General features: G+C 38.3%; 1 protein-coding gene across 3 annotated transcripts in view; it reads right to left on the reverse strand.

Annotated features, from left to right (window-relative positions):
* The window catches only part of UMAD1 (UBAP1-MVB12-associated (UMA) domain containing 1), a 240,728-nt gene that overhangs the window by 211,626 nt on the left and 4,447 nt on the right, over nt 1–24,655 (reverse strand). For all 3 annotated transcript variants that reach the window (XM_082472172.1, XM_082472170.1, XM_082472171.1), the window contains one exon: nt 4,953–5,052. In XM_082472172.1, coding sequence (XP_082328298.1) covers nt 4,953–5,034 — 82 coding nt within the window. In that variant the 5' untranslated portion in view covers nt 5,035–5,052. The remainder of the gene's footprint in view (nt 1–4,952; nt 5,053–24,655) is intronic.

Genomic DNA, 24,655 nt, shown 5'->3' on the forward strand with positions numbered 1-24,655 from the left:
TAAATATTTAAAATATTAAATAGTGAAAAGTTTGGGGTAGCCAAAATTAAAGCCAAACTTTATGAATAATAATACAACCAACCCTCTTTTATTAAAAAAATAATAAACAAAAAAGCACAGCACTGTTTTTTAAAAATTAATGAACACAATTTAAATTTTTTTAAAAGAGCTTAAAATGTCACTAACGTCTTAAATTTTAAAAATATGACTTTTTTTTTTAAAGTGATGGAGGGCTTCCCTGGTGGCGCAGTGGTTAAGAATCCGCCTGCCAATGCAGGGAACACAGGTTCGAGCCCTGGGCCAGGAAGATTCCACAGGCTGCGGAGCAACTAAGCCTGTGCGCATGACTATTGAGCCTGTGCTCTAGAGCCCGCGAGCCACAACTACTGAAGCCCGTGCACCTAGAGCCCATGCTCCGCAACAAGAGAACCCACCGCAATGAGAAGCCCGCGCACCGCAACGAAGAGTAGCCCACGCTCGCTGCAACTAGAGAAAGTCTGCCCGCAGCAACGAAGACCCAACGCAGACAAAAACTAAATAAATTTATTTTTAAAAAAAGTGATGGATAGCTTAGTGGTTAAGAGAATAGGCTCTGAAGTCAGAATGCCTGGGCTAACTCCAGATCTGCTCTATGTAAGCTAGAGGAACTAGCTCTAGCTTTTTAGTCCTCCCCTGTATGTGGAGATAACACAACCACTCCACTCACATGGTTGTCCTAAGCACATTACACACATTAACTCATTTAATCACCTCAATAACCCTACTGGGTTGGTACTGTTATCATGCTCATTTTCTAGATAAGCTAAATGATACCCAGGAGGTTTCCTAACTTCCCCAAATGGTGAAGGGTAGCAGATATACCAACCCAAAATGCCACTTTGGCATAAGAATTATTTTGAGCCAAAGGCACTTGAAAAATAGCAGGTGCAAGAAGGGCACTCTGACCTCCCCTTTTCTTCCTGAAAGCAGGAGATTAAAAAAAAAAAAAAAAGAAACCTATGGAAAATGCCAGGAGGAAAGAAACATTCTTACCACCAGAGATGGAGAGTCAGGGGCAAGAGAACTCCATACAATCAGAGCCTGTTAAAATAACCCTCATCTTCCTTTAGTATCCCCACATATTTTAGTTACTTTTCCACAACTGCCTCTTTGCTCAAGCTGGTATATGAGAACCTAGGTTTGGCCACATCTTTGGGTCTTCATTCTCCTGTGGGGGGCCCCATGTGCACGTAAAAATCCATATGCTTTTCTTCTGTTCATCTGTCCTATGTCTATTTAATTCTCAGGCCCAGCCAGAGACCCTAAGAGGCGAGAGGTAAAGTTTTGCCTCCCCTATAATGGAAACTCCAGTAAATTGTGGAGCCAGGATATAAACCCAAGGGGTCTGGCTCGAGTCAGCATTCTACCTGCACCTCACCGTAGAGTCTCTGCGGTGCTCCTGAGAAAGAAGGGAGATGGTGTTACTGATGAAAAGAGAAGAACAGAGGAAGTGAGAACCCAGACATGATGCTGACTGACAGCATCAAAACTTCAAAAGAGTAACTAAGATCACAGAGCAGTAGGTACACAAGGATTTTCCATGGAAAATGGTGGAGGGCAGTGGAGCTTTGCACCTGGTTAAAAATAACGCTAAACAGAGACAAGCATCAGCAGACATGGCAGCTGAAGGACCAGAAGCCTTCAGCCAACATTTGGGAGTCTGCTCTTGCTTGGATCATTTGAATGAGGGTGCACTACCAGCGGCACCTGAAATTAAATCACAATCCTGGGACTGGGAGGTAAGTGATGCCTCACTATGATTTCCCAACCGCAAGACTATGGTACAGGAGTCAACACCAATCCCGCTTAGTCCAAGATGGCCCTAGGAAAACTCCCTCAAAATACAGCATGCCAGCTTTTGGGAAAATGCACCATTATAGCTTAGATATATCAGATGGAGCAGCTGGGACACGAAAGCATATGAGAGTAATTAATTGCTAGAAATTCCCTCAAGCATTAGCAAATTTGGACATTTCTGTCTTCTGAGGCTCAGTTAAAGACCACTTCTTAAACTAGTCTTTCCTAGGAAGGAAAGGTCCGTAACAGAAGCTTCACCAGCTAAGGCGGAATACCATGGAAACGGGGCCCCTGTTGGGCTAGTTATGAGACAGGCAGTGAAACATCTTCATGTTACAAGCTACCAGACATTGAAGGAGATTTTAGAGAGAGCAGCACCAGGGGTTTTTTCAGTTGTGGTTAAAAGTTGTCTCTGTAATGCTGCAAAGTGGCAGGCCACAGAGCCAGGTGAAGAAGATGTATCGAGAGTTCACAAAGTCCAGTTGTAGAAGCTGTACGTGCTCTCAGACATGTCAGTGCACTAGACTCACAGCCTTTAAATGCCTATTTGATAACAAAGAGAATAAGGTGGATTTCTAATCATGAAACAACAGAAAAGAGCACAGTTCTCTGCATATGTGTTGAGATTACAGAGGTGTTCTAAAATGAAGAATACAGAACAGAGTTTGGAAAACCAAGCTTTGCTGAAGCAAATTTCTGAGAGGAGAATTTATTGTGAAACTCCTGAAGAGGCAGAAACTATACAGGAGACTAGAGGCATCCCTGAAGTTTTTCTGTTAGTGGGGCTAATTTAGCAGGTAAAAGGGAAGCAACGCTGGCAGCTTTTGAAACAGAAGTTGGGGTTGACAGAGCCAGTTCTGACTTAGAAGGCAAGGCACAACTTCCTGACACTGTAAGAAGGGCCAGAGAAGCAGCTGTGCCCAGGGCACCCCACTTTATCCCAGTCAGGAGGCTCCCCAGAAAAACCACCAACCCTGGTCAGACTACGCCCCACTACTTTACCTCAGACGTAGGGGATCTGGTCAGAGAGAAAATAACTCTGACCACTCTAGCTACTGCCCGTCCCAGGCCACAGGAAGCAGATACAGAAAAACACACAGGCCTGCCAGAATTTGACTGTGGAAAAGATGGGATATTCTACGGTAACATTCAGCCATGAGAAAAACTCTCTTCCGGTCTCCCAGAGATTAAGGCCAAGAAACAGAAGAGGGCCAGAGGGGTAAAATCCTTGCACCCTTACTATGAGAGACCAGATCCTAAAGAGAAGGGCTGAAGAGGCAGAGACCCACCCACCCACCCTTCTGAATGTGTGGGGTCAGAGGCCAAGAGAGCCTAAGCTGAAGGTTCAGGACTACCCGTAAACCCAAGGAGCCATCTCCTACTCCTCAAGACACGTAGACCATTTGCTAATGCCAAGGGACTCTGGATAACTGGGCCAAGATAAAGACAGAAGAGATAGGAAACCAGAATCTGGAAAGGGAGACACCTGAGAAACATCACCAGAAGCAAACACTCTATGAGTTCATGCAAATCCTCTCAGAGAAGGAGCTGAATTTGGCAGGAGGAAATCCAGAGTAGGAGAGGATGCGTTTCACAAGGGGACACTGGGTTTTGGTTCCTCCTCACCACCCTGTTGGTAGAGAACTGCTGGGAAGAACTATCTAAAGACTGCAAATCTCTTCCTTGGAGGAAAGACACAATGACATGAAGGAAATGTTATTTTTCAGAATTCCCCGTGGGAAGAGCATAGTATTTGGTTGAAAGAAATATTTTTTAAAGCCACTAAAATCTTAATAACTAGCAGGTATTAATTTTATAATAGAAAATAAACTAGTCTTAACATTCAGGAGACACTATTTAACATATTTCGATTTAAAAGTGTACTTCAACACTGTTGCTGGGAATGTAAATTGGTGTAGCCACTACGGAAAACATTATGGAGGTTCCCCAAAAAACTAAAAATAGAACTATCATATGATCCAGCAATCCCACTACTGGTTATATATACAGAAAAAAATGAAAACACTAATTCAAAAAGATACATGCACCCCAAAGCTCATAGAAGCACTATTTAAATAGCCAAGACACAGAAACAACCCAAGTGCCCATTAACAGATGACTGGACTAAGATGAAGTATATATATACATACATATATATATATATATATACATATATACACACACACACACACATATATATAGATATACACACACACACACACATATATATATAGATATACACACACACACACACAGAGGACTATTAGCCATAAAAAAGAATGAAATTCTGCTATTTGTAACAACATGTATGGACCTGGAGAGTATTATGCTTAGTGAAATAAGGCAGACAGAGAAAAACAAATACTGTACGACATCACTTACATGTGGAATCTAAAAAATAATACAATGAATGTATATGCAAAACAGAAACAGACTCACAGATACAGAAAACAAACTAATGGTTACCAAAAAGGAGAGAGAAGGGAAGAGGCAAATTAGGGGTATGGGATTAAGAAATACAAACTAATATATATAAAAAAGATAAGCAATAAGGACATACTGTACAGCACAGGGAATTATAGCCATTATCTTGTAATAACTTTGAATGGAGTATAGTCTATAAAAATATTGAATCACCATGCTGTACACCTGAAAGTTAATACAATATTGTAAATCAACTATACTTCAATAAAAGAAATAAACGTACCTCATTCAGCAACTATTTATTGGATGCCTGATTTAATTTTTGATGCTAATTTAAGAAGCAAGGCTTGGTGCTATTTATAAAACAGAATTTGAATTTATCAAAGATTCATCAAGACTTCTGCTTTTTCATAATTAAAAAGGTTGACTAGCTTATTGGATAGAAAAAATAGGATGATTTTATAAATTGAATTTGAAGGACACATCCAAACCAATGTACCGTATAAGAAGAGTCTGACTTGATGACAATATTTTAGGTGATTGATGACCTATATTTTTATAGATTTCATATACATAAACTAACTCTGGAATTAATAGGAAAATGTTTAAAAATCAATCATATACTTTTCAAGTATTCTTTTAAGGGAAAAAGAATTCATCTAATTGTGATATTGTTTCCTAAAAAGACTCACCTAAAAGGACAAATCCATCTGCTTCTCTCTCTGGTACCAAGGGCTTTTTAGATTCTGGAGGCTTTCTGAAGAAGTGAAACATTGCTGCTTCCTCTGTTACCTGAAATAGAAACACTATATAATATCAAATTCAGATGAAACCGTAAAATTCTTACCCTTCTTAGTAAAAAGCCAAATACAGGGACTTCTCTGGTGGTCCAATGGTTAAGAATCCGCCCTCCAATGCAGGGGACATGGGTTCGATCCCTAGTCAGGGAACTAAGATCCCACATGCTGCAGGGCAATTAAGCCTGTGCACCGCAACTACTGAGCCCACGTGCTCTGGAGCCTGTGCGTCACAACTGGAGAGGACAAAGAGCCCTCTTGCTGCACTGAAAGATCTCACGTGCTGCAACTAAGACTTGACGCAGCCAAATAAATTTTAAAAGCCAAATATAAAGATATCACAATAATTACTTTTAGGAATTCTATTCCCAAACTTAAGAACACAAGCCCTCTCTAGGTGTCAGAAGATAAAACCAGAAATTAAGGAGCATGGACTTCCAGTTTGAAATACTGTGTTCATCCTCTCTCAATTTCTGAACATGCAGGAAATAACCCAAGAAATCACTACAAGTAAAACTAAAGTCAACAGATAACACCAGAATCTGGAAGGATCTCACTAGCCATAAATTGGACACTGGACAGAGGAAAGGGGGAAAAAAAAACAACCCCTGCCCAGGTTTCTTGTCATGCCATAACCACCTTAAGCCTCATGAAACTAAGGCCACCTGAAAAAAGAAGAGAAGGCACTACAAACACCCTCTAGAGTTGGTTATCTGACTCAGACACTCAAGGACTGTATTCATTGTAAAATTGTAGCCAAATGTAAATTCCCATCAGTGCAAATATCTGTGTTGGTGAGATTATTGTGCACTACCCCCAACACACACATACACACACACACACACACACAAACACACCCTCTCTCCTCTGTGTCCTCCCATCTTTGTACATTAAGCTTTGTACACTCAGGCAGGGCAACAACTCTTAGAAAACAACTGGGAAGGAAGGTGAAGGAAACTTGGGAGGACATGTCATGTTCTGAGTTGCTATAAGCAAAGCAATGTAAGAGACAGCAAAGAAAAGTTCCTGGTGGCAACAAGTACGTCCCACATTTCAGTTTCATATATTCCACCCACCAGAAAATCAAGCGGGGAGGATAAGTAAAGATTTTATCTGAGCAAGATGCTTCTAGAAACTGAGAATTGCACCAGGATTTGTGTAGGTCAACCTGCCCTGAGTTGTAGATCGGAGTGGATGGTAAAAGAGCCAATTTGTTGACAGAAAACACATCTGGCAGGTTTCACCTTTTAAAAGAATAAAAAATGGAGAAGAAAAACACAAGCCATATGAAAAAGAAAATATTTCAGTAAAGGAAAAGGAATCACCTCTGAAATCCTCAAAGGCTGAGCTTACTGGATATAGTGATGGAGCCAAAAGAAAAGTCTGGAAATAGTTTGGCACCCTCAAGAGAGTACAAGGAGACATGGCCTGTATGAAACTGGTAAAAGAAAAACGAAAACAAAAACAAAAAAACAAGATTAGATGGAAAAGATGAAAAGACAAGGAATGAGATGAAAAAAATAACTAAGAGAAACCCGTGCAAGAAAGAAATGAGATCAGAAAAGAACTGGTTGGTTTACAAGCAGGAATGTAAGACAATAAAGTTCAAACTCAAAGACTTAAAAGACTGGAAGAAGCAACTAACTTCTCAACCCCAAACAGTTAAAACTAAAACAGAGAGAGCCTTTGAAGGAACAACAGATGATTAAAATTCAATCTGGGTAAGGATCAAATCAAGGATATAGCCATCACACCTGATACTAAAGCCGCAGCCTGGATGAATGTGGCACTCAGTAAATTCTTAGGCTACGATGGGTCAGGAAAAAGAGACGAAGGGGATCGGTGTCCAACTGAAGCCTGGTAGAGAAAAGATACCTTCAAATAAATAAAGGGGGGGGCACATTTAAGGGTGAAAGAGATGGGAAATGTAGCAAATCTAAGAGTTACAGCTAGCAAAAATTGTAGGTCTGGCTACAGATACACGAAGCTGATTATAATCAAATAGATAAGAAGCCAACAAAATTTTTGGAGAGCTGTGCTGCCAAAATGACTACAAGTCTGGATTAAAGGAGCACTATGACTATTGGAAATTTTCAACAATGCTGCAGACAGGAAGCTGCCAGAGAAAACTGCTCAGCCCCCAAGGAGGGTCTATTCTCCAGTGCCTACTTCTGTGGTAGCCAAGGAAGTTACTGGAAAAGGAAGAAACTTTGGGTGGAGTGCCTGGAGAACACGGGACTGGGGGTGGGACTCTCCTGAGAAGCAGAATCTGGGCATAATTAATGAACACTCTCCAATCCAAGGCGGGGATCCCCCAAAATGCCTGCTCAGTGGGATTCCAGAATTGCTACCACTCGGTGACTGCTGTGTATCTCCCATTCCTCCCCTTTCTGGATGACAGTGGTTTGGGCAGTTATTTTTCCCAGTTAACGGAGGGGACAGAAGGGACAGACTGCTTAGTTCATGAAGCCTCTACAACAAGAGGTGCCACATCTGGACCTGATGAAGAAATACTGAACTTAGAGCATGATGCTATGACTGAATGGGGCCATTTGGGTTATTGCCCTTGGGGAGGGGTGAGTCACTCTGTCTACGGTAGAGAGAGAGAACTGAGTATACGGTGACCACAGAATCATTAGGGCCGTTCACTGGCTCTCCACCTTATATCAGGAGACATATAAGAACTGCAGTTTTCTACCCTCCTTGGAGGTAGGTGTGGCCATGTTGCTTGCTTAGTTCACTGTGTCACATGCCATTAGAGTGCTAGAACAAGGAGCTTTGTAGCCACAGAGAGAGGCCCTTTAAAAAGTGGCTCCTTTCTAACATATAAAAGAAAAGCCTTTAATAGAAGGACTCAAATTTCCAATACCCTTTCATGTCTGGCCACAAGACAGAAATGGAACAAACACAGAAATCACAAAAGCAGTTTTGATAAGTCATTCTCAAGCCCCCAACGTTTAGATACGTTGTTATAAAAGCCAGACCAAACTCAGCTGTAGTGCCAGAATCCCTTTTGAATGCAAGTATTTTGTAGAGAACTTATGATTCAAATAATTAAGTGAAGCATTTAAGTTTTTCATGACCTAAAAAAATCAAACTTAAACAATATACAGGCTTAAATAGGCTGCATCAGGTTGCCAACAGTACGACTTATGTGGCAATGCATAATATTACAGTTTGTCACTATAGAACATTATAAAATTCCAAACATATCCAAGAAGGAGAGAGAACTTAGGTTCCAAGAGTCAAGAAACGTCCAGGCACGGAAGAAACAGGTCAGGAATAGGAAAAAGGTAGTAGAGACAGTATAAAAGAACTCAGAATGGCAGCAAAGACTAGTTTGCTACAAACATCCATTGGAAACTGCTCTAAAATGGTTACGAAAGTACCAGTCACCCTCGCACCTGTTATTCTGCCAACCTGACCATTGCCTTAACTCCTTCCTCTACAATAGTCACCTCAAGATGTGTTTCCATGGGAACGCTGTGACAATTTTATAATACAAGTCTTGGGATTCCCTTGTACCATGTATACTGCTGCTGACATTCATGATTCATTCCACTAGGTACCTAAGTAAGTCTAACCATACATATAGCTTTACAGTAATCACTCCATGCATGAAAAGACTATGTCCTGAGACACTAAAACCTGTAATCAAATTATCTTTATACCATGATATTTTTTGTACCACTGAAAACAAACACAAGGTGGTATAAAACTTTATCCCAGCGGGACCGGCAATACCATTCTAAGATCTTCCCACAGCAAGAAAGCTGCATGGTTAGGTCACCACTCCAGCAGCCAGATTTCCTTTCCCCACCTAAGACTAGAACTGGGAAAGAGAACGGGGGTAACTAAAACCCCACTAACATTTGCTGAGCTCCTACGATGTGTCAGGCACTGTACCTAAATGCCTTATAGACTCTATCTCCTGTAATCTTACAATCATGCCGCCAGGTACACATAACTATTCACAATGTGTAAGTGAAAGAATTGAAGTAAAGTCGGTTAAGTATTGATGCAAATGTATATGGCTAGTAAACAGCAGAGCTAGAATTTTAAACCAAGTCTTTTTGGTACCAAAACTGAATGTTTTTCATCAACAAAGCACCAAAGACAAGGAGCCCTTAACAAGACATTTGTGTTGGACTTTAATATTTCCCAATATTAGTCAAATACATTTGATTAATTCCATTTCTGTCTTTCTAAATCCCTACTTTCCCAAGCCTTGCTCAGCTCTGTGTTCTGAAGATATTTGCTAATTCCACAATATCCACGTTCCAGACTTTCACTTACTTAATATTTATATTTTATGAATATTTATTAAGTGCTTAGGCCAGATACTGACCAGGCACTGCAAATGCAGCACTCAACTTACATTTACGGAAACAAACAGCAACCTGAAACTACCCCATTTTGGAGGCAATCCTGAGCAAAACTAAGAGGAATTTAGGAGCTCCATCCCCAAAGTGGAGGAGGTCTGGAACAGTCCTGCTGCCCCCAGCTGAGTATATGGGAAGACATAAGCACTCATGCTTCTGACTTACGTGGCCTTCTTCTGCCTGGAATTATCAAGCATGTTCCAGCCTCATTTCCTTAGGTACGATTTCAGCATGTTAAAAACTGTCTACAATAAGCAAATTTTACATTTTATAAGTGGGTGAAATATCAAAATTTATTCTTAAAAATCCATTATCAGCCAGCAACAACACTCTTGCCTGGCTAAGCTGGGACCCAACCCAGAATGCCTCCTAATCCCCAAACATGGGAATCCTGGAACTGCTTCCATATGGATGGGAGATGAAGAGTTCACTGCCCAAGACACAGATTGGGAGAAAATCCTTGCAAATCACAAATCTGATACAGGACGTGTGTCTAGAATATATAAAGAATTCTTAAAATTCAATCATGAGAAAACAAACCAATAAAAACTGGACACAAGCTATTAACAGACATTTTCCTAAAGAAGATATGTGGGTCTTCCCTGGTGATCCAGTGGTTAAGAGTTCACCTGCCAATGCAGGGGACACGGGTTCGATCCCTGGTCCGGGAAGATCCCACATGCTGCGGGGCAACTAAGCCTGTGAGCCACAACTACTGAGCCCACGCTCTAGAGCCCGCGAGCCACAACTACAGAGCCCACACGCTCTAGAGCCCACGTGCTGCAACTACTGAGCCCATGCACCTAGAGCCTGTGTTGCGCAACAAGAGAAGCCACCGCAATGAGAAGCCCGCGCAACGCAACGAAGAGTAGCCCCCACTTGCCACAACTAGAGAAAGCCCACATGCAGCAACGAAGACCCAGCGCAGCCAAAGCAAAAAAAAAAAGATATGTGGATGGCAAAGAGCCACATGAAAGGATGCTCAACATCATTAGTCAACTGGCAAATGCAAATTAAAATCTCAATGAGATAACACTATATACCTTTTAAAATATTAACAATTTAAAAGGCTTGCCATGCCAACTGTTGACAAAAATGCGGAGCAACTGGAACTTTTATACACTGTGGTAGGTGTAATAATATAGTACTGTGGCAGTTTCTTAAAAACGTAAACATACACCCACCATATGACCCAGACGTTCTCCTTCTAAGTATTTACCTAAGAGAAATGAAAGCATATGTCCACATTTGTACACAAACGTTATACAGCTTCTTTGGTAAGAGCCCCAAACTGGAAAAAATCCAAATGTCCAACAACAGATAAAAAGGATAAACAAACTGTAGCATATCCATAATACTATTCAGCAATAAAAAAGCATGAAGGCCTAAGATATGCTATGACATGCATGAATCTCAAAAAAATAAAGCTGAGTGAAAGAAGCCAAACCACAAAACACTTCTAGGAAATGCAAACTAATGTATAGTGACAGAAAGCAGATCAGTGGTTGCCTGGGGAATGGGAGGTGCAGGGAGGGAGGGTGGGAGGGAGGAATTACCAAGGATCACAAGCAAACTTTTGCGGGTGATAAATATATTCATTATCTTGGTGATAAATATATTCATTATCTTGATTGCAGTGATGGTTTCAGGGTATATAAACATGTCAAAACTCATCAAATTGTACACTTTCAACATGTGCAATTCACCATATGTTGATAATACCCCAATAAAGCTATTTTAAAAATTCATTATTAGCATGATATTCTAGATGTTATATAAATGTTGTAGTTCACAATTATTCGTAAAATTGTCTCAAATTTCTTAAACGACTTTGTGTGTGTTACAAATGCAGTCTTTGTATACAAAGCAAGATACTTCTTTCTCTATGCATTCACACAAAACTGAAAAATAAAAGGACAGTGTCTTCACTTTTAATGGCACGCACAGACTGCATATAGAAAGCGACTCTGATCGCTACGCAGCACACATCCTACTGCTCTGAAGGAGGGCAGCACAAGTGATATATTTATTTTTTCCTATTATTCTAAGACTTACCTTTTAAGTGATATTACCCATGACAAAAGGATTAAGGTAACCTGGTTTTCTCAATTTGATCACCTTCTTTCAATTTCAACAGACTATTTGTAAATATGTCAAATAGACTGAAATGTCTATGTGGGACAGATAAACAGCAGCCACTTAACTATATAAGAAAAAATATATATACACACATTTTTTCTTCACACTGTGTCAAAATCCAATAAATATGTAAATTTCATACTGCTGAAAAAGTAAAATCCTGAACCATGTTTAATCCTCCTCTTCTTCTGTGTGGTGGGTTGTGAATTGCATGGTTAGGCAAAAGGAATACAAATTTAGATAACAAGTTTCCTAATTTCTTCCGACAGATACCAAAAAAGACAATGGTCCCATACTTGTGATAGTTTTAACCTTGAAAGACAAGATTATATTACCCAAAACAGCATTAAACAGTATAAAACATTCCAGAAGGCTCAATGAGAATGAGAAGAGCCCTGTTACACCTCACAAACAGGTAACCTTGAGTTTAACTTCATCTGATGGGCACAGATATAAACCAAGAAGAGAAGGAAGGCCTCTCCTGTAAGAAGGATCACCAGGAACAACGAACACAGAGTGTTTAGGAGACAGCAGAGAGATTAACCTCACTAGAAGCATGGAGGTAAGCAACAGAAATGAAGACTACAAAAGAAGAGACAAATTATTAAAAGGGCTACTAAGTCAAGAAAATATTAGAATATCCAGAGTGGCTTACCGGGATTCATTTAATATTTTGTAGTCTAGGATCTTGAGGAAAGTAGTGTTTCAGAAAGATTAAATTTAAAACAATAGGCTAGACAACATGGATGGACAGAGTGATTATCATACTAAGTGAAGTAAGCCAGAGAGAGAAAGACAAATATCATATGATATTGCTTACATGTGGAATCCAGAAAAAAAAATGATAAAAATGAACTTATATACAAAACAGAAATAGACCCACAGACATAGGAAACAAACTTATGGTTACCAAGCGGGAAAGGAGGGAAGGGATAAATTAGGAGTTTGAGATTAACTACTGTATATAAAATAGATAACCAACAAGGACCTACTGTATAGCACAGGGAACTATACTCAATATCTTGTAATAACCTATAATAGAAAAAAAAATCAAAAAGAAAAAATATATATATATTATATATATATGTATATATATGTATAACTGAATCACCATGCTGTATACCTCAAACTAACATGACACTGTAAACCAACTATATTTCAATTAAAATAAAATAAAATAAAATGCTGGAGAGACTGATTGAGAAAGTGGAGCCATGAAGTTAGAACGCTGTAGCGAAAGGGACTGGACTATGGTGGGAGAAGTTTGAATGAAAAAGAAGGGGTGTACAGAAATATGAAACAGGACCTAGCGACTCTCAACTCTACAAAATACTGATGGAAAGGAATTACTAAAAGACGACTGAAGTTTCAAGCCTGAGGAAGTAAAGAAAGTGAAATGAAGAATAAGAAAAGGAAAGTAGAAAAAGGAAATTTAAGAGAAGAAAAAAATTAACTCCATTTCAGACAAGTTTACATGTAGGGAAACAATGACTGGTCCAAATGGAAATATGTGAAATGCAGTTGGAAAAATAGGACCTAGTGCTCCAATGAAAGGAATAAGTTGGAATTTGGGAGCTGTTAGAAGGTAAGTGGTAGCTGAAATTACAAACATCAGTGGTATTTCAAACTGAAAATATAAAAGTTCAGGGATTGAGATCCTGATCTCTAACATCTCAAATTATATTATGAAAATACACCCCTTTAATTATCACCAAACGGATGTGTATACCCCCATTTCTTCAAATTTTTCAAAAACATTATACTTGGTTGTCGTACCAGGACTAAAATGTTAACTCGACTATATTGTTTCACATTTCAAAACTGCAGAAACAACTGACCTCTTCAGTATAATCCAGGGGGGTAAATTCAAATGCCAGGCAGATAACTAAGAGTGAAACCAGTCCAGTCTGAGACAGGAGTGAAGGAAAGTGCAGGCTTGGTCTAAAGATGGCACCTCTAGGGAGGGGGGAGATGCCCAGGGAGCCACGAGGAGGAGCCCTTCACCAAAACAAGGCTTGTGAGGAACCAGTGAAAGAGCTTTGAAAGGTTTTGAGCTGGGAAAGCCTGGAATCAGATTTGCATTTGCTGTTATGGCCAAAGTAAAAAAAAAAATAACCATCACTAAAAACATTAGGACCAGGCTGAGGCTACGGTTAGGGCATCTTCCCACTGACTCCTGGCCACCACCCAAGATGGTCCCAATGCATCTAGGAACCTCTGAGGAATGTAAATTGAAGGTGTAAGGTGGCCTCTGTCTGAAGGTCCCTCCCTTTGATGCCTGTGTGTGGGACCATGCGCCTTGAACTCAGAACTCCTGCTCTCACTGTCACCCAGGCCTCTTGGAGAGAGAACATTTCAGCTGAAGTATGTGTTTTATACTATTTCATCCTTTCTAGTACTTTTTCTAACTTATTTGCTTTTTCAAAATAAAACTAGCAGGCTTTCTAATTATAAATTTCTATTTTGTATGTGCAGGTAAGTTTTGTACATCCTTAGGAAAAAAATATGGAGAAATATACACCAAACCTAATAGTTGTTGTTACCAGGAAGCATGACCAGTTTATATTTAATTTATGGTTCTTTTGTAGTATTTGCTTTTTTCTAAGTCAAATATCATATATTGCTTTACAATAAAAAATAAATATTTTTAAAATTTTTAATTGACGTATACTTGATTTACAATCAAGAAAACTGTGTTATTATGTTACTGTGTGCTGTGTTACTTTCAGGTGTATAGCAAAGTGATTCAGTTTATATATATATTATTTTCAGAATCTTTTCCATTATTGAATATAGTTCCCTGTGCTATACAGTAGGTCCTTATTGCAATCTATTTTACATATAGTAGTGTGTATCTGTTAATCCCAAACTCCTAATTTATCCCTCCCCCACCCTCTTCCCCTTTGGTAACCATGACTGTTTTCTGTGTCTGTGAGTCTGTTTCTGTTTTGTAAATAAGTTCATTTGTATCATTTTTTTAGATTTCACAAATAAGTAATATTATATGATATTTGTCTTTCTCTTTCTGACTTACTTCTTTTAGTATGATAGTCTCCAGGTACATCCATGTTGCTGCAAATGGCATTATTTTATTCTTTTTTATGGCTGAGTAATACTCCATTGTACCACATCTTCTTTATCCATTCACTTAGGTTGCTTCCATGTCTTGGCTATTATAAATTGTGCTGCTATGAACACTGGGGTACATGTATCTTTTGTAATTAGAGTTTTCACCTTTTCTGGATATATGCCCAGGACTGAGATTGCTGGATCAGATGGTAACTCTATAAAAATAAAGATTTAAAAAAAAATTTTTTTTAAGGACCTTTGGCAGCTCCAACCACTGTTCCATGAAGGGATGTGGGCCCAGTGTCACCAAGTCTGATTTTTCAAGACAAACTAGAAATCCAACTATTATGTAAAAACCTAGTTTTTAGATGATAGCAACAAATTCAAAAAATTTTCTAATACTCTGCAGGCTGAATAAATCCTCTTCAATGGATTTGGCCTTTAGGTGTCAAAGTTTCAGACCTAGTTTAATAGCCTAAATCTAATCAGAATAAGGAAAAACTGTAAAAGACTGGAATTTAGTGGCTATTAAGGCTAGCACGTCTGTCCTGGTTATCTCCACCTTTGTTTATCTGAGTCGGTTATGTTACAACTCTGTAGAGACAGTTGATAACTTGCAGAAAATTGATAGTCATACAAATAATCCCTACCCACCAGATGCATTAATGCTGCCCTAGGGACAGTGACCAGTTTTGCAATAATTAACAAATTCAACATTCCCTTATTTGACTATATTGTGTGGTGATACTTTGAGTTTTCTTTTGAACCAGTGGTAATATATACTAATTTCTTCCTTAACTGATGAGTTAATAAGTCTCTGACAGATTTTTATTTGTATGAGGGAGATGATTTTGTCCTCTTTTAAAGTGTACCCATTACCTTCAGACTACCAATTAGGATTACCCAAATATTCTCCCCCTGTTTTTCCATTCATCTGGGTTTTTTATCTTTGAAAGTTTGTGATATTGGTGTCATGGGTGAGAGGTACAGGCATCTAAGAGGATAAGCAAGAGGGGAGCCAGGAAAGACATTTCAACTGATGCCGCAGATGAGCTCCCAGAACAGTTTGAAGGCCAATGAATTAAAGCATTAATAGAAATTTTATATCCGTCTCTCTGATTTTTGCTCAGAATCCTACCCCCCCCCGCCAAAAAAAAAAAAACCCACTCAGGAAAGAAAATAAAAATGAACTGAATCTTGGATCTACAGCTGTTTTCCAAACTGTAGGTCTCAACCCTTTACTGGAAATAAACTCAATTTAGTGAATCATGACCAGATCTTTGAATAGAATGAAATAGGGGGGGAAAAAAGAGGAAGAAAAAAAAGAAAAGGAGAAGCAAAAAGTTTATCAGAGAATGTCACATGTGGTAAGTAATGTTTATGAACTTTTGCTTGCGGGTGCATGTACTAGGTCCTGACATGAAATGTCACATTTCATGTTTAGGTTGGAGACAAAAAAGTTTCAAAGCCACTAATCCTACTTTGGTGCTCACACACTCCCTAAAAGAATTTTGTAAAATCATGCGCTCTCTTGTACATTTTAAGTTGACATCTAAACCTTTACACTGAAAATTATAGAGAATGTAGTTTCTAGCATATTATATTTATATGTTGAAATAAAACAACTGTATCATTCTTTTAAATTTATCTCATGTAATCTAAACACCATAGCATTTTAATATCCACCATCAGCCATTTTAAAGTATATAAGCAAGTTCTTTCTTTTCTAACAGCAGGAAATTTGACATTGTTCTATTTTCTCCTTGAACTCATATTTCCATTTCATTTCCACTGATCTGGAGTAGCTCAGAGATGCCCTCAGAACATTAGTGCAGCTTTTACAACAAATCCAGATGAATACAAAGCAACGGTGGCAATCTCATTTTTAAGAGAGTCTGTCTTCTAATTTATCACTCCTAACCTTTTCACTTGTCACCTAACTGGAACGTGGTATCATGAACATATATAACAGGCATTAAAAATTGAAGGTACATGATTTAATAAAACTCACTTCCCTATATGACTATATAGTTGCTTTTAGCAAACTGAGACATTAAACATGTATTATTTTCAGCCAAAACAGAACATCTAAAATACTTAGAAAGTCAGAAGACCTCAAGTTACAAATTGATGATTATAAAGCATAGGCAAGGGAGGGTTCTAGAAGAGTGCAGAGGAGCTCTGAAGAACTTCACAGTATAGATTTCAACAAGGGCGAAGCTGGGATTTTTTTTCCTTGACTTTATAGTTTTTTTGCTTTTTTTTTTTTTTTATTCTTACAGTTTAAATCCTTTTCTTATTTTACTTTATATTAAATTAAAGGCAGGAAAAGCTTTTCAGAAATGGGACACGTAGGATTCAAACATGAAATCCTTAAATATAATACAGGAAATCCTAGGTTAAAAGAGTACTGAGGGCAATGGGGGGAGGGGGTTGTAGTTTATCGCCGCACTTGATGACTTTTAACACTTGGCTTTATTCGCCATGGAGAGCAGCACCGGGTTGCATTGGATAATCTCAACAGCCAGCTACTCCTCATTCCCATGCAAGATACCTACCACCAGGAACCGTTTACAATCTTAGTTGTCACCATAATAATAAAATCCTGCTATCATGGAAGCATTACATGATCTGGAATTACTAATTTTCTCTAGCAGAATTGCTTTTCAAGCACATGATAAAGTTATTTTGAAAAGTCACAAGTTGGCCCAAGAAAATTTTAGAACAGAACCTTCTTTCTTCTCAGATCCCTTTTCCATCATTGAAAATTGACAGTCTCACTAAGGTAAAAGAGACCTCAGACAATTCTACTCTCCTCCACTGCTCTGTAAATTATCATCCCCCAAAGTCTCTATCAGAATCATCCGGGAAGTTTTGTGTAGTTTTGCTGCTGTTGTTGGATTTGGGGGTTTTGTTTTCCTTTTAATTAACTACCCTATTATTTTCAGAATCAAGAATGGCAGCCTGGCAATGATAAAGACTGACTGCTTTTTTCCACTACTGTCTCTTACTCATAAAATGAAAAATAGGATAGCATAAAAAAGTCTCCACTGATTCTACTAATTTAGGGGAGAGGAAATCACCTATTACATTAGACCAGAGTTTCTCAACCTCTTCACTCTTAGCATTTTAGACCAGATAATTCTTTGTTGTAAACTACTCCTCTGTAGATGGGTGCGATCACCTAGTATGTGATGCAGTCTCGTCAGAAGCCATCTTAATTTCAAGAGGTTTTATTAAAACAAACAAAAAGTTCCCTCTTTTTAAGGCAGGACATGCAAAAATCATTCTTTTTTTTTTCTCAAGAAGGATGTTAAATAGTGTGAAGAGATAGAAGTTTAGAAGATAAAGTTGCTGCCTTTGAGAGCTTATAACAAACCGCACTTATAATTTATACCATTTTGGTCTCATTCATTGACAAAGAACGTAACTTAGAGGCTTTAGTGTTATCCCGACTCCTCTAAATTAATGACACAATTATATATTTTTATGTTTCAGAAAAGTTAGAAGTATAATTCTACGTAACTGTCACACAAAAAAATTTGATTTTGGCTTAAATAACACTGATACCTACCAATAAAATACTAATTTCTAACCACTGTGTTCAATGATGTAAATCTAAAATGAAAGCACACCCTGAAAAAGACCCCAGGCAACTCTAACAAAAGCATCTCTTCACATGAAACAAATACCTTAGGTGATTTATTTAGACAGGTGAGTTATTTAGTAAAGTCGTAAGGAAGAACAAAGTAGACCAATTGTGAGATCACCCCTCTTTACAACTCTCTATAGCACAGAGAAATGGAGAATGAATTAAAAAAAATAAAATAAAGCATTATTCAGTGTGGGTCTTTAAATGTCTCTATTTGCTCACTTAAATACATCTAACACACAACAGGAACCATTACATACATCTTCCAAAAAAATTCACTCCTCAATTGCCCATTAAAAATCTACATCATTCGACTTCCAATACAATCTAACTGCATCATCAAAAGTATTTCCTTCCTTAATAAAAACAAACTTCTAAAATTCAGTCGTTTGTTCATTTGCTCATTTTTTAATTCATTCAACCAACATGTTTTGAAGGCCAAATACTGACCAGGCACAGTTCTAGGCCCTAGAGGACAACACCAAACAAGGCAGTTTCTCCAAATTCAAGGAACTATCTAATCTATTTGCTGCCTCTTGTCCTGCCTATCACCTCTCACAAGGCCAGTGGGCACAAAGCATGGTGCCGAGTCCTGTGTAAAACCAGCACAGGCCAAGCAAGTGGCTAACAGGTTGCTAACAGTCTAGTCAAATATTGTTACCTGTCTGAAGACTTGCTTCAGACTCCTGAGTAAATAAGAAAGCTGTTTCACCTCCTCCCAATTTTTCATCAAAATGCACATAAAGAAACACAAGAAAAAAACTGGCAATAACTATCAACCATATGCCAAAGTCTGAGTCAAATGTCCATGAACTCCACAATCAGTGGGGATTGACCAAGAAGTACAACTGACCAAGAGTTCATTACTGTGCTCTCTGCCACATGCTACATCTTCTGAAATCCTATCCAAGGATGAATGAATGAATAAGCGAATAGACAAGCAAACTATTACAACAGGAGAGTGAACCACGAAGATGGAGAAAGTATTTCATCCATCCCCATTGCCTAAACTTAATTCTAAAACACAGCTGTACCTACCAGAAAAAAATAGGCTGCCAGACATCCCACCGCATGGGAATTCTTTCTAAAGTCTGGCAAAATTGGATTCCCTCCCTTGACCCTCCCCTTCTCCTGGGAGATCTTCTACCTCCATTCAAAGATGATAGTTTTTGGCCTTGGCAAGCAACAGAGAAAAATAAGAGGGCAATGGTTTATAACTGCCCAAGGAAGACTTTGTAAAACAGGGTCCCAGACAGAAAAAGCTCCATGAGCAGAACACAGGAAAGAGATGTACTTTCATGTTCGAAGAATTACAAACTGCTCCTAATTCTCTAATTCATTCAGAGACCTCAACGGTCTGAGCCACGGAAGACTCAATCTCGGCCTGGCAGACCCACACATGATGAGTTTCTGTTAGCAACTGAGAACTGAACAAGCCAAGGAACGTGTGCAACCACCTGTCTTCCAGGACTAGACACAGAAACAAGAAGCTGCCTGCAATAGAAAGTTCAGTGAGGAAGACGAAAGTAGCCCGCTCACCCAGTCTCTGCTTCAATGAATAAACATAAAGAATGGAAAATACAGACCGAAAGATCAAGAGGAAAATTATCTCCCTGACAATAATTTTCCACAAGAAACTGTTGAACAGTATAGACAACATCTTGGTAACACTCAAATGGTTGTAAGAGGACACAGTCTCTTCCATCCAGGCAGCTGAGCAGAGCTGGGCAAAACATACCGTCACCCAGATGCTTCAGGATTCTCACTCTCAGACAAGCCCACACACTTCCTTCCTTCTGGGGAAGCACGCTGGGGTTTTCTTCCACCTTTACTAACTTATCGTTCATCATCACTAAGATGTCCAGCAGATACTTTAGGACAATTTGGTCACGCTATTAACAGTTGCAATTTATTATTTAAGTACTTAGTGTAACCAGGCACTGTGCTCAGGGATTTACATATGCAAATCTTATTTAATGCTTAAAATAACCCCATGAAGCTTTATTATCTCCCACGTTTATACAGAAATTGAAGCTCTGAAAGGATGAATAATTTTTCCAAAAGTCACCTAAGTATCAAGATTTAATCCAGATTTTATCCTTCACCCTGTGCTGCACTACTTCAGTGTCCAAGGCTGAGTCATCTTCCCAGCACACGTGTCCTACTCTACTCTCTATCTCAGAAAAAAGCATGATGGTCCAAACAGCTGCTAGAGACAGAACCGTAAGTGTTACCTTAATTTCACCCTCTCCCTTTCATCCACTCTCCCCCACCCACTAAGTCCTGCAACCCCATGATATCTCATGAAACTTTTGGTTTCTCTCTATTCCTACTGCCCCTACTTGGGTTCAGCTCACCAACATCTCCAGTTTGATTACTGCAACCCCCTTGGGTGTCTTTTCAACATAGTGGACCCTGCTATGTTCCCAACATGTTTCTACCCAATCGTCCCCAAGTCCCCTTCTACACCATAGCTGTTTGGAAGATGTATGGTCAAGTGACTACAGCTGGCAAGTTAGATTCTCCCAAGAGCCGTTCACAAAGTTTGGGGTAACCATGCAGGTCTATGTAAACAGTGAAGCAACAATTGCTTGGCTGAAGAGAAAGTGGTCTCAAAAGAAGCAGAAGACAGTCTGGATTCTGAAAGCTTTCCTCTTCATGGCTTCAGCTCCTTATAAGGCTAATAAACCTTAGGCGAGTCAAGCTAACCCAAAATAGTTCTAATCAGTTTCCTTTTGACCTAAAAGTAAACTGGCTAGAAGGTGGAGACAACCCAAATGTACCCAAAATAAAGAGTGGAAAAACAAAATATGGTATTTACTACATACAATGGACTATTATTCAGCATTAAAAGGAATGAAACTCTGATACATGCTACAACATAGAAGAACCTTGAAGACATTATGATAAGTGAAATAAGCCAGACAGGAAAGGACAAATATTGTATGATTCTACTTATATGAGGTACCTAGAGTAGTCAAATTCATAGACTGTATAATGGGCAGAGAGTTTCAGTATGGGATGATGACAAAGTTTGGGAAATGGATGACAGCAATGGTTGTATAACAATGTGAATGTACCTAATGCCACTGAGCCATCCAATTAAAAATGGTTAAGATGGCAGTTTTTATGTACATTTTACCACAATCAATCAATCAAAAAAAAAAAGTTTAAGCTTGTTTAAAAAGGTCATGTTACTTGTACCAAAAGCACCTTGATTAGGATATTCCAAGACATTCATCATCATGAACCCAGAATACTCAACCTAAAATGTCAGACTGATTACTCCCTTTGCAGTGCTCTCCTCCAGCATCACTATTAAGCTCAACTCCTTGGCATGGCATATAAGGAAGACATTCCAAATTCTGGTCTCTACTTAGCTTCATCCTTAATTCTTGCCACTCCCCAGTGCCCTACTATACCTTCACCAAGACCTTGTTATCCTCAACAACTAACAGAATCCCCACATTGGCTCTCTAAAAGAGTACTTGTGGTAATGTCTTAAATATAAATATGTATTTTTAATGTATGGCTAACCCAATAAAAGAATAAGAAGAAAATCTATAGAAGCCAGAAAAGAATCTATAAATCCACAAGGGTATATGCAAATACTAGAGTTAACATTTTCCCTGTGGCCACTTTTGATTTCTAATGGCTAAAAGCCTGGGTTTTAATTATCCATGTCCCACAGGGAACAAGGACAAAGCCTGTGGCTAAACATTTTTGTAAGAAGGAAACAAAGATCTTCTCTGGAGTAAAATACCCTCGAACGAAACCTCAAAAAAATCAACAAAAAAGTTCCAAGAAACATGAATTCACAATCAAAAAATACTGTACAAATAAAGAAATAAGCCACAGTAAGCAAGAGTCAACAGAGTCAAAAAACTCTACAGAATCAGACCCATCAAGGCTGTGGGTATCAAAACTAGACCATAAACAGACTTACTTTATATTCTGTAATATATGGAGAAATAAAGGGAGACCTAAAACTATGACAAAAGAGTATAAATAAACACTACTAAGATTTGTAAAAAGAACCAAACAGAACTTCTAGAAACAAATAAAAACTAGTATTGAAATTAAAGCAAATGACTCACAACTGCATAAAGAATTAGTAAACTGGAAAATTAGAAAAAATTATCCAGAATTCAGCACAAAGAATCAAAACCACTGAATTCTAAAACAGAGATCAAGAGCACATGAGGTCCTTCCTACTTCTAATCAGAGTTCCAGAAGGAGTTAGAGAATAGGAGAGAAGCAATATTCAAAGAGATAATGGCTGAAAATGTCCAAGTGCTGATAAAGACAAGATTATCAGATTCACAAAGCACAACATATTCACCAGAAAACTAAATAAAAGAACTCCTCACCAGGATACATTATACAGTAAAACTGCAGAATACCAAAAACAAACTGAAGATTAAGCAGATAGAGACATGAAAGAACAAAGTCACAATTTAAAAGAAAAGCAAATATTATAAGAGTAAAATAATATCAGAGTAGTCTTGAGAGAAATTAATTGTCCATTTAGAATTCTATGTAGATAGATAATAAACCTATCTTTTGAAAACAAGGATAAAATAACCATATTCAGAAAAACACAAAATGATGGAATGTACTGCCAACAATTCTCACTGAAAGAACTTCTGAAGAAGGTACCTCAAAAAAAAAAAAAAAAAGGAGAGGAAACAACAACAGAAAAAAAGTTGAGATGTAAAAATAAATAGTAAGTAAAGAAAATGATACATATATGAATAATTCCAAGCAAATATTAACTGCATAAGATAATAATAATGCCTAATTTGTGGAGTTAAAAGGAATCAAGATAGAACTAAAACTCTAGACAACAGCATACAATTGGAAAAAGGTCAGTGGAGTTGTAGGTTCTTGTCTTGACACAGAGTAAAGTAACTTTAGACTTTAATGTGTTTGCTAAAGCGTGACCACAAAGTATTTTATTAAAGAATATGTAACATTCAAACTAATACAGAGGAATAAAGTGGAATTACGAAAAAAAAAATAACAAAAAGTCAATTCAAAGGAAGGCAAGAGAGGAGAAAAAAATAAACAACAACAACAACAACAAAAAAGCAGAACACACAGGAAGCACAAAATGACTGTTAAAATGAATCCAAAAATATCAGTAGCCACAATCGATGGAAATGGACAAAAGACAGAAAAACTAAACCTCTAGCTATATGCACCATTTACAAGAGAAACACCTAAAACATAAGGACCCAGAAAAGTTGAAAATTATCAGGCCAACACAGACACAAATACCACAAGGGTCACACAGTATAAATATCAAATAAGGTGTATTGGCAATAACATAACAAGCACAGAAGTGGCAAAGCACTCATGATCCACTAAACACTAGTGTTTCCAGAAAAAAAGAATCCAGCTTCCACATAACCATTCCAGACTTCACATTATACTGCAAAGCTATGGTAATCAAAACGGTGTGGTACTAGCACAAAAACAGACAAACAGATCAATGGAAGAGAATACAGAGCCCAGAAATAAACCCACACACCTACAGGCAATTAATCTTCAACAAAGGAGGCAAGAATATACAATGAAGAAAAGAAATTCTCTTCAACAAGTGTGTTGGGAAAGCTGAACAGCTACAAGTCAGTCAATGAAATCAGAACACTCCCTCACACCATATACAAAAATAAACTCAAAATGGTTTAAAGACCTTAATATAAGACATGGCACCATAAAATTCCTAGAAGAGAACATAGGCAAAACATTCTCTCATATAAAATGTAGCAGTACTTATGTAGATCAGTCTCCCAAGGCAAAAGAAATAAAAGCAAAAAAAAACAAATGGGACCTAATCAAACTTAAAAGCTTTGGCATAGCAAAGGAAACCATAAACAAAACAAAAACGTAACCTATGGAATGGGAGAAAATATTTGCAAATGATGTGACTGACAAGGGGTTAATATTCAAAATATACAAACAGCTCATATAACTCAACACTGAAAAAACAAACATCCCAATGAATAAATGGGCAGAAGACCTAAATAGACATTTTTCTAAAGAAGACATACAGATGGCAAACAGGCACGTGAAAAGATGCTCAACATAGCTAATTATTAGGGAAATGCAATTCAAAACCACAATGAGGTATCACCTCACACCTGTCAGAATGGCCATCATCAAAAAGTCTACAAATAATAAATGCTGGGGAGGGTGTGGAGAAAAGGGAACCCGCCTACACTGTTGGTGGGAATGTAAATTGGTGCAGCCACTATGAAAAACAGTACAGAGGTTCCTTAAAATACTAAATTAGACTACCATATGATCCAACAATCCCACTCCTGAGCATACATCCAGAAAAGATGAAAACT

The sequence above is a fragment of the Balaenoptera physalus genome (genome assembly GCF_965194825.1).
Source record: "Balaenoptera physalus genome assembly, chromosome: 8".
Classification (NCBI taxonomy): domain Eukaryota; kingdom Metazoa; phylum Chordata; class Mammalia; order Artiodactyla; family Balaenopteridae; genus Balaenoptera; species Balaenoptera physalus.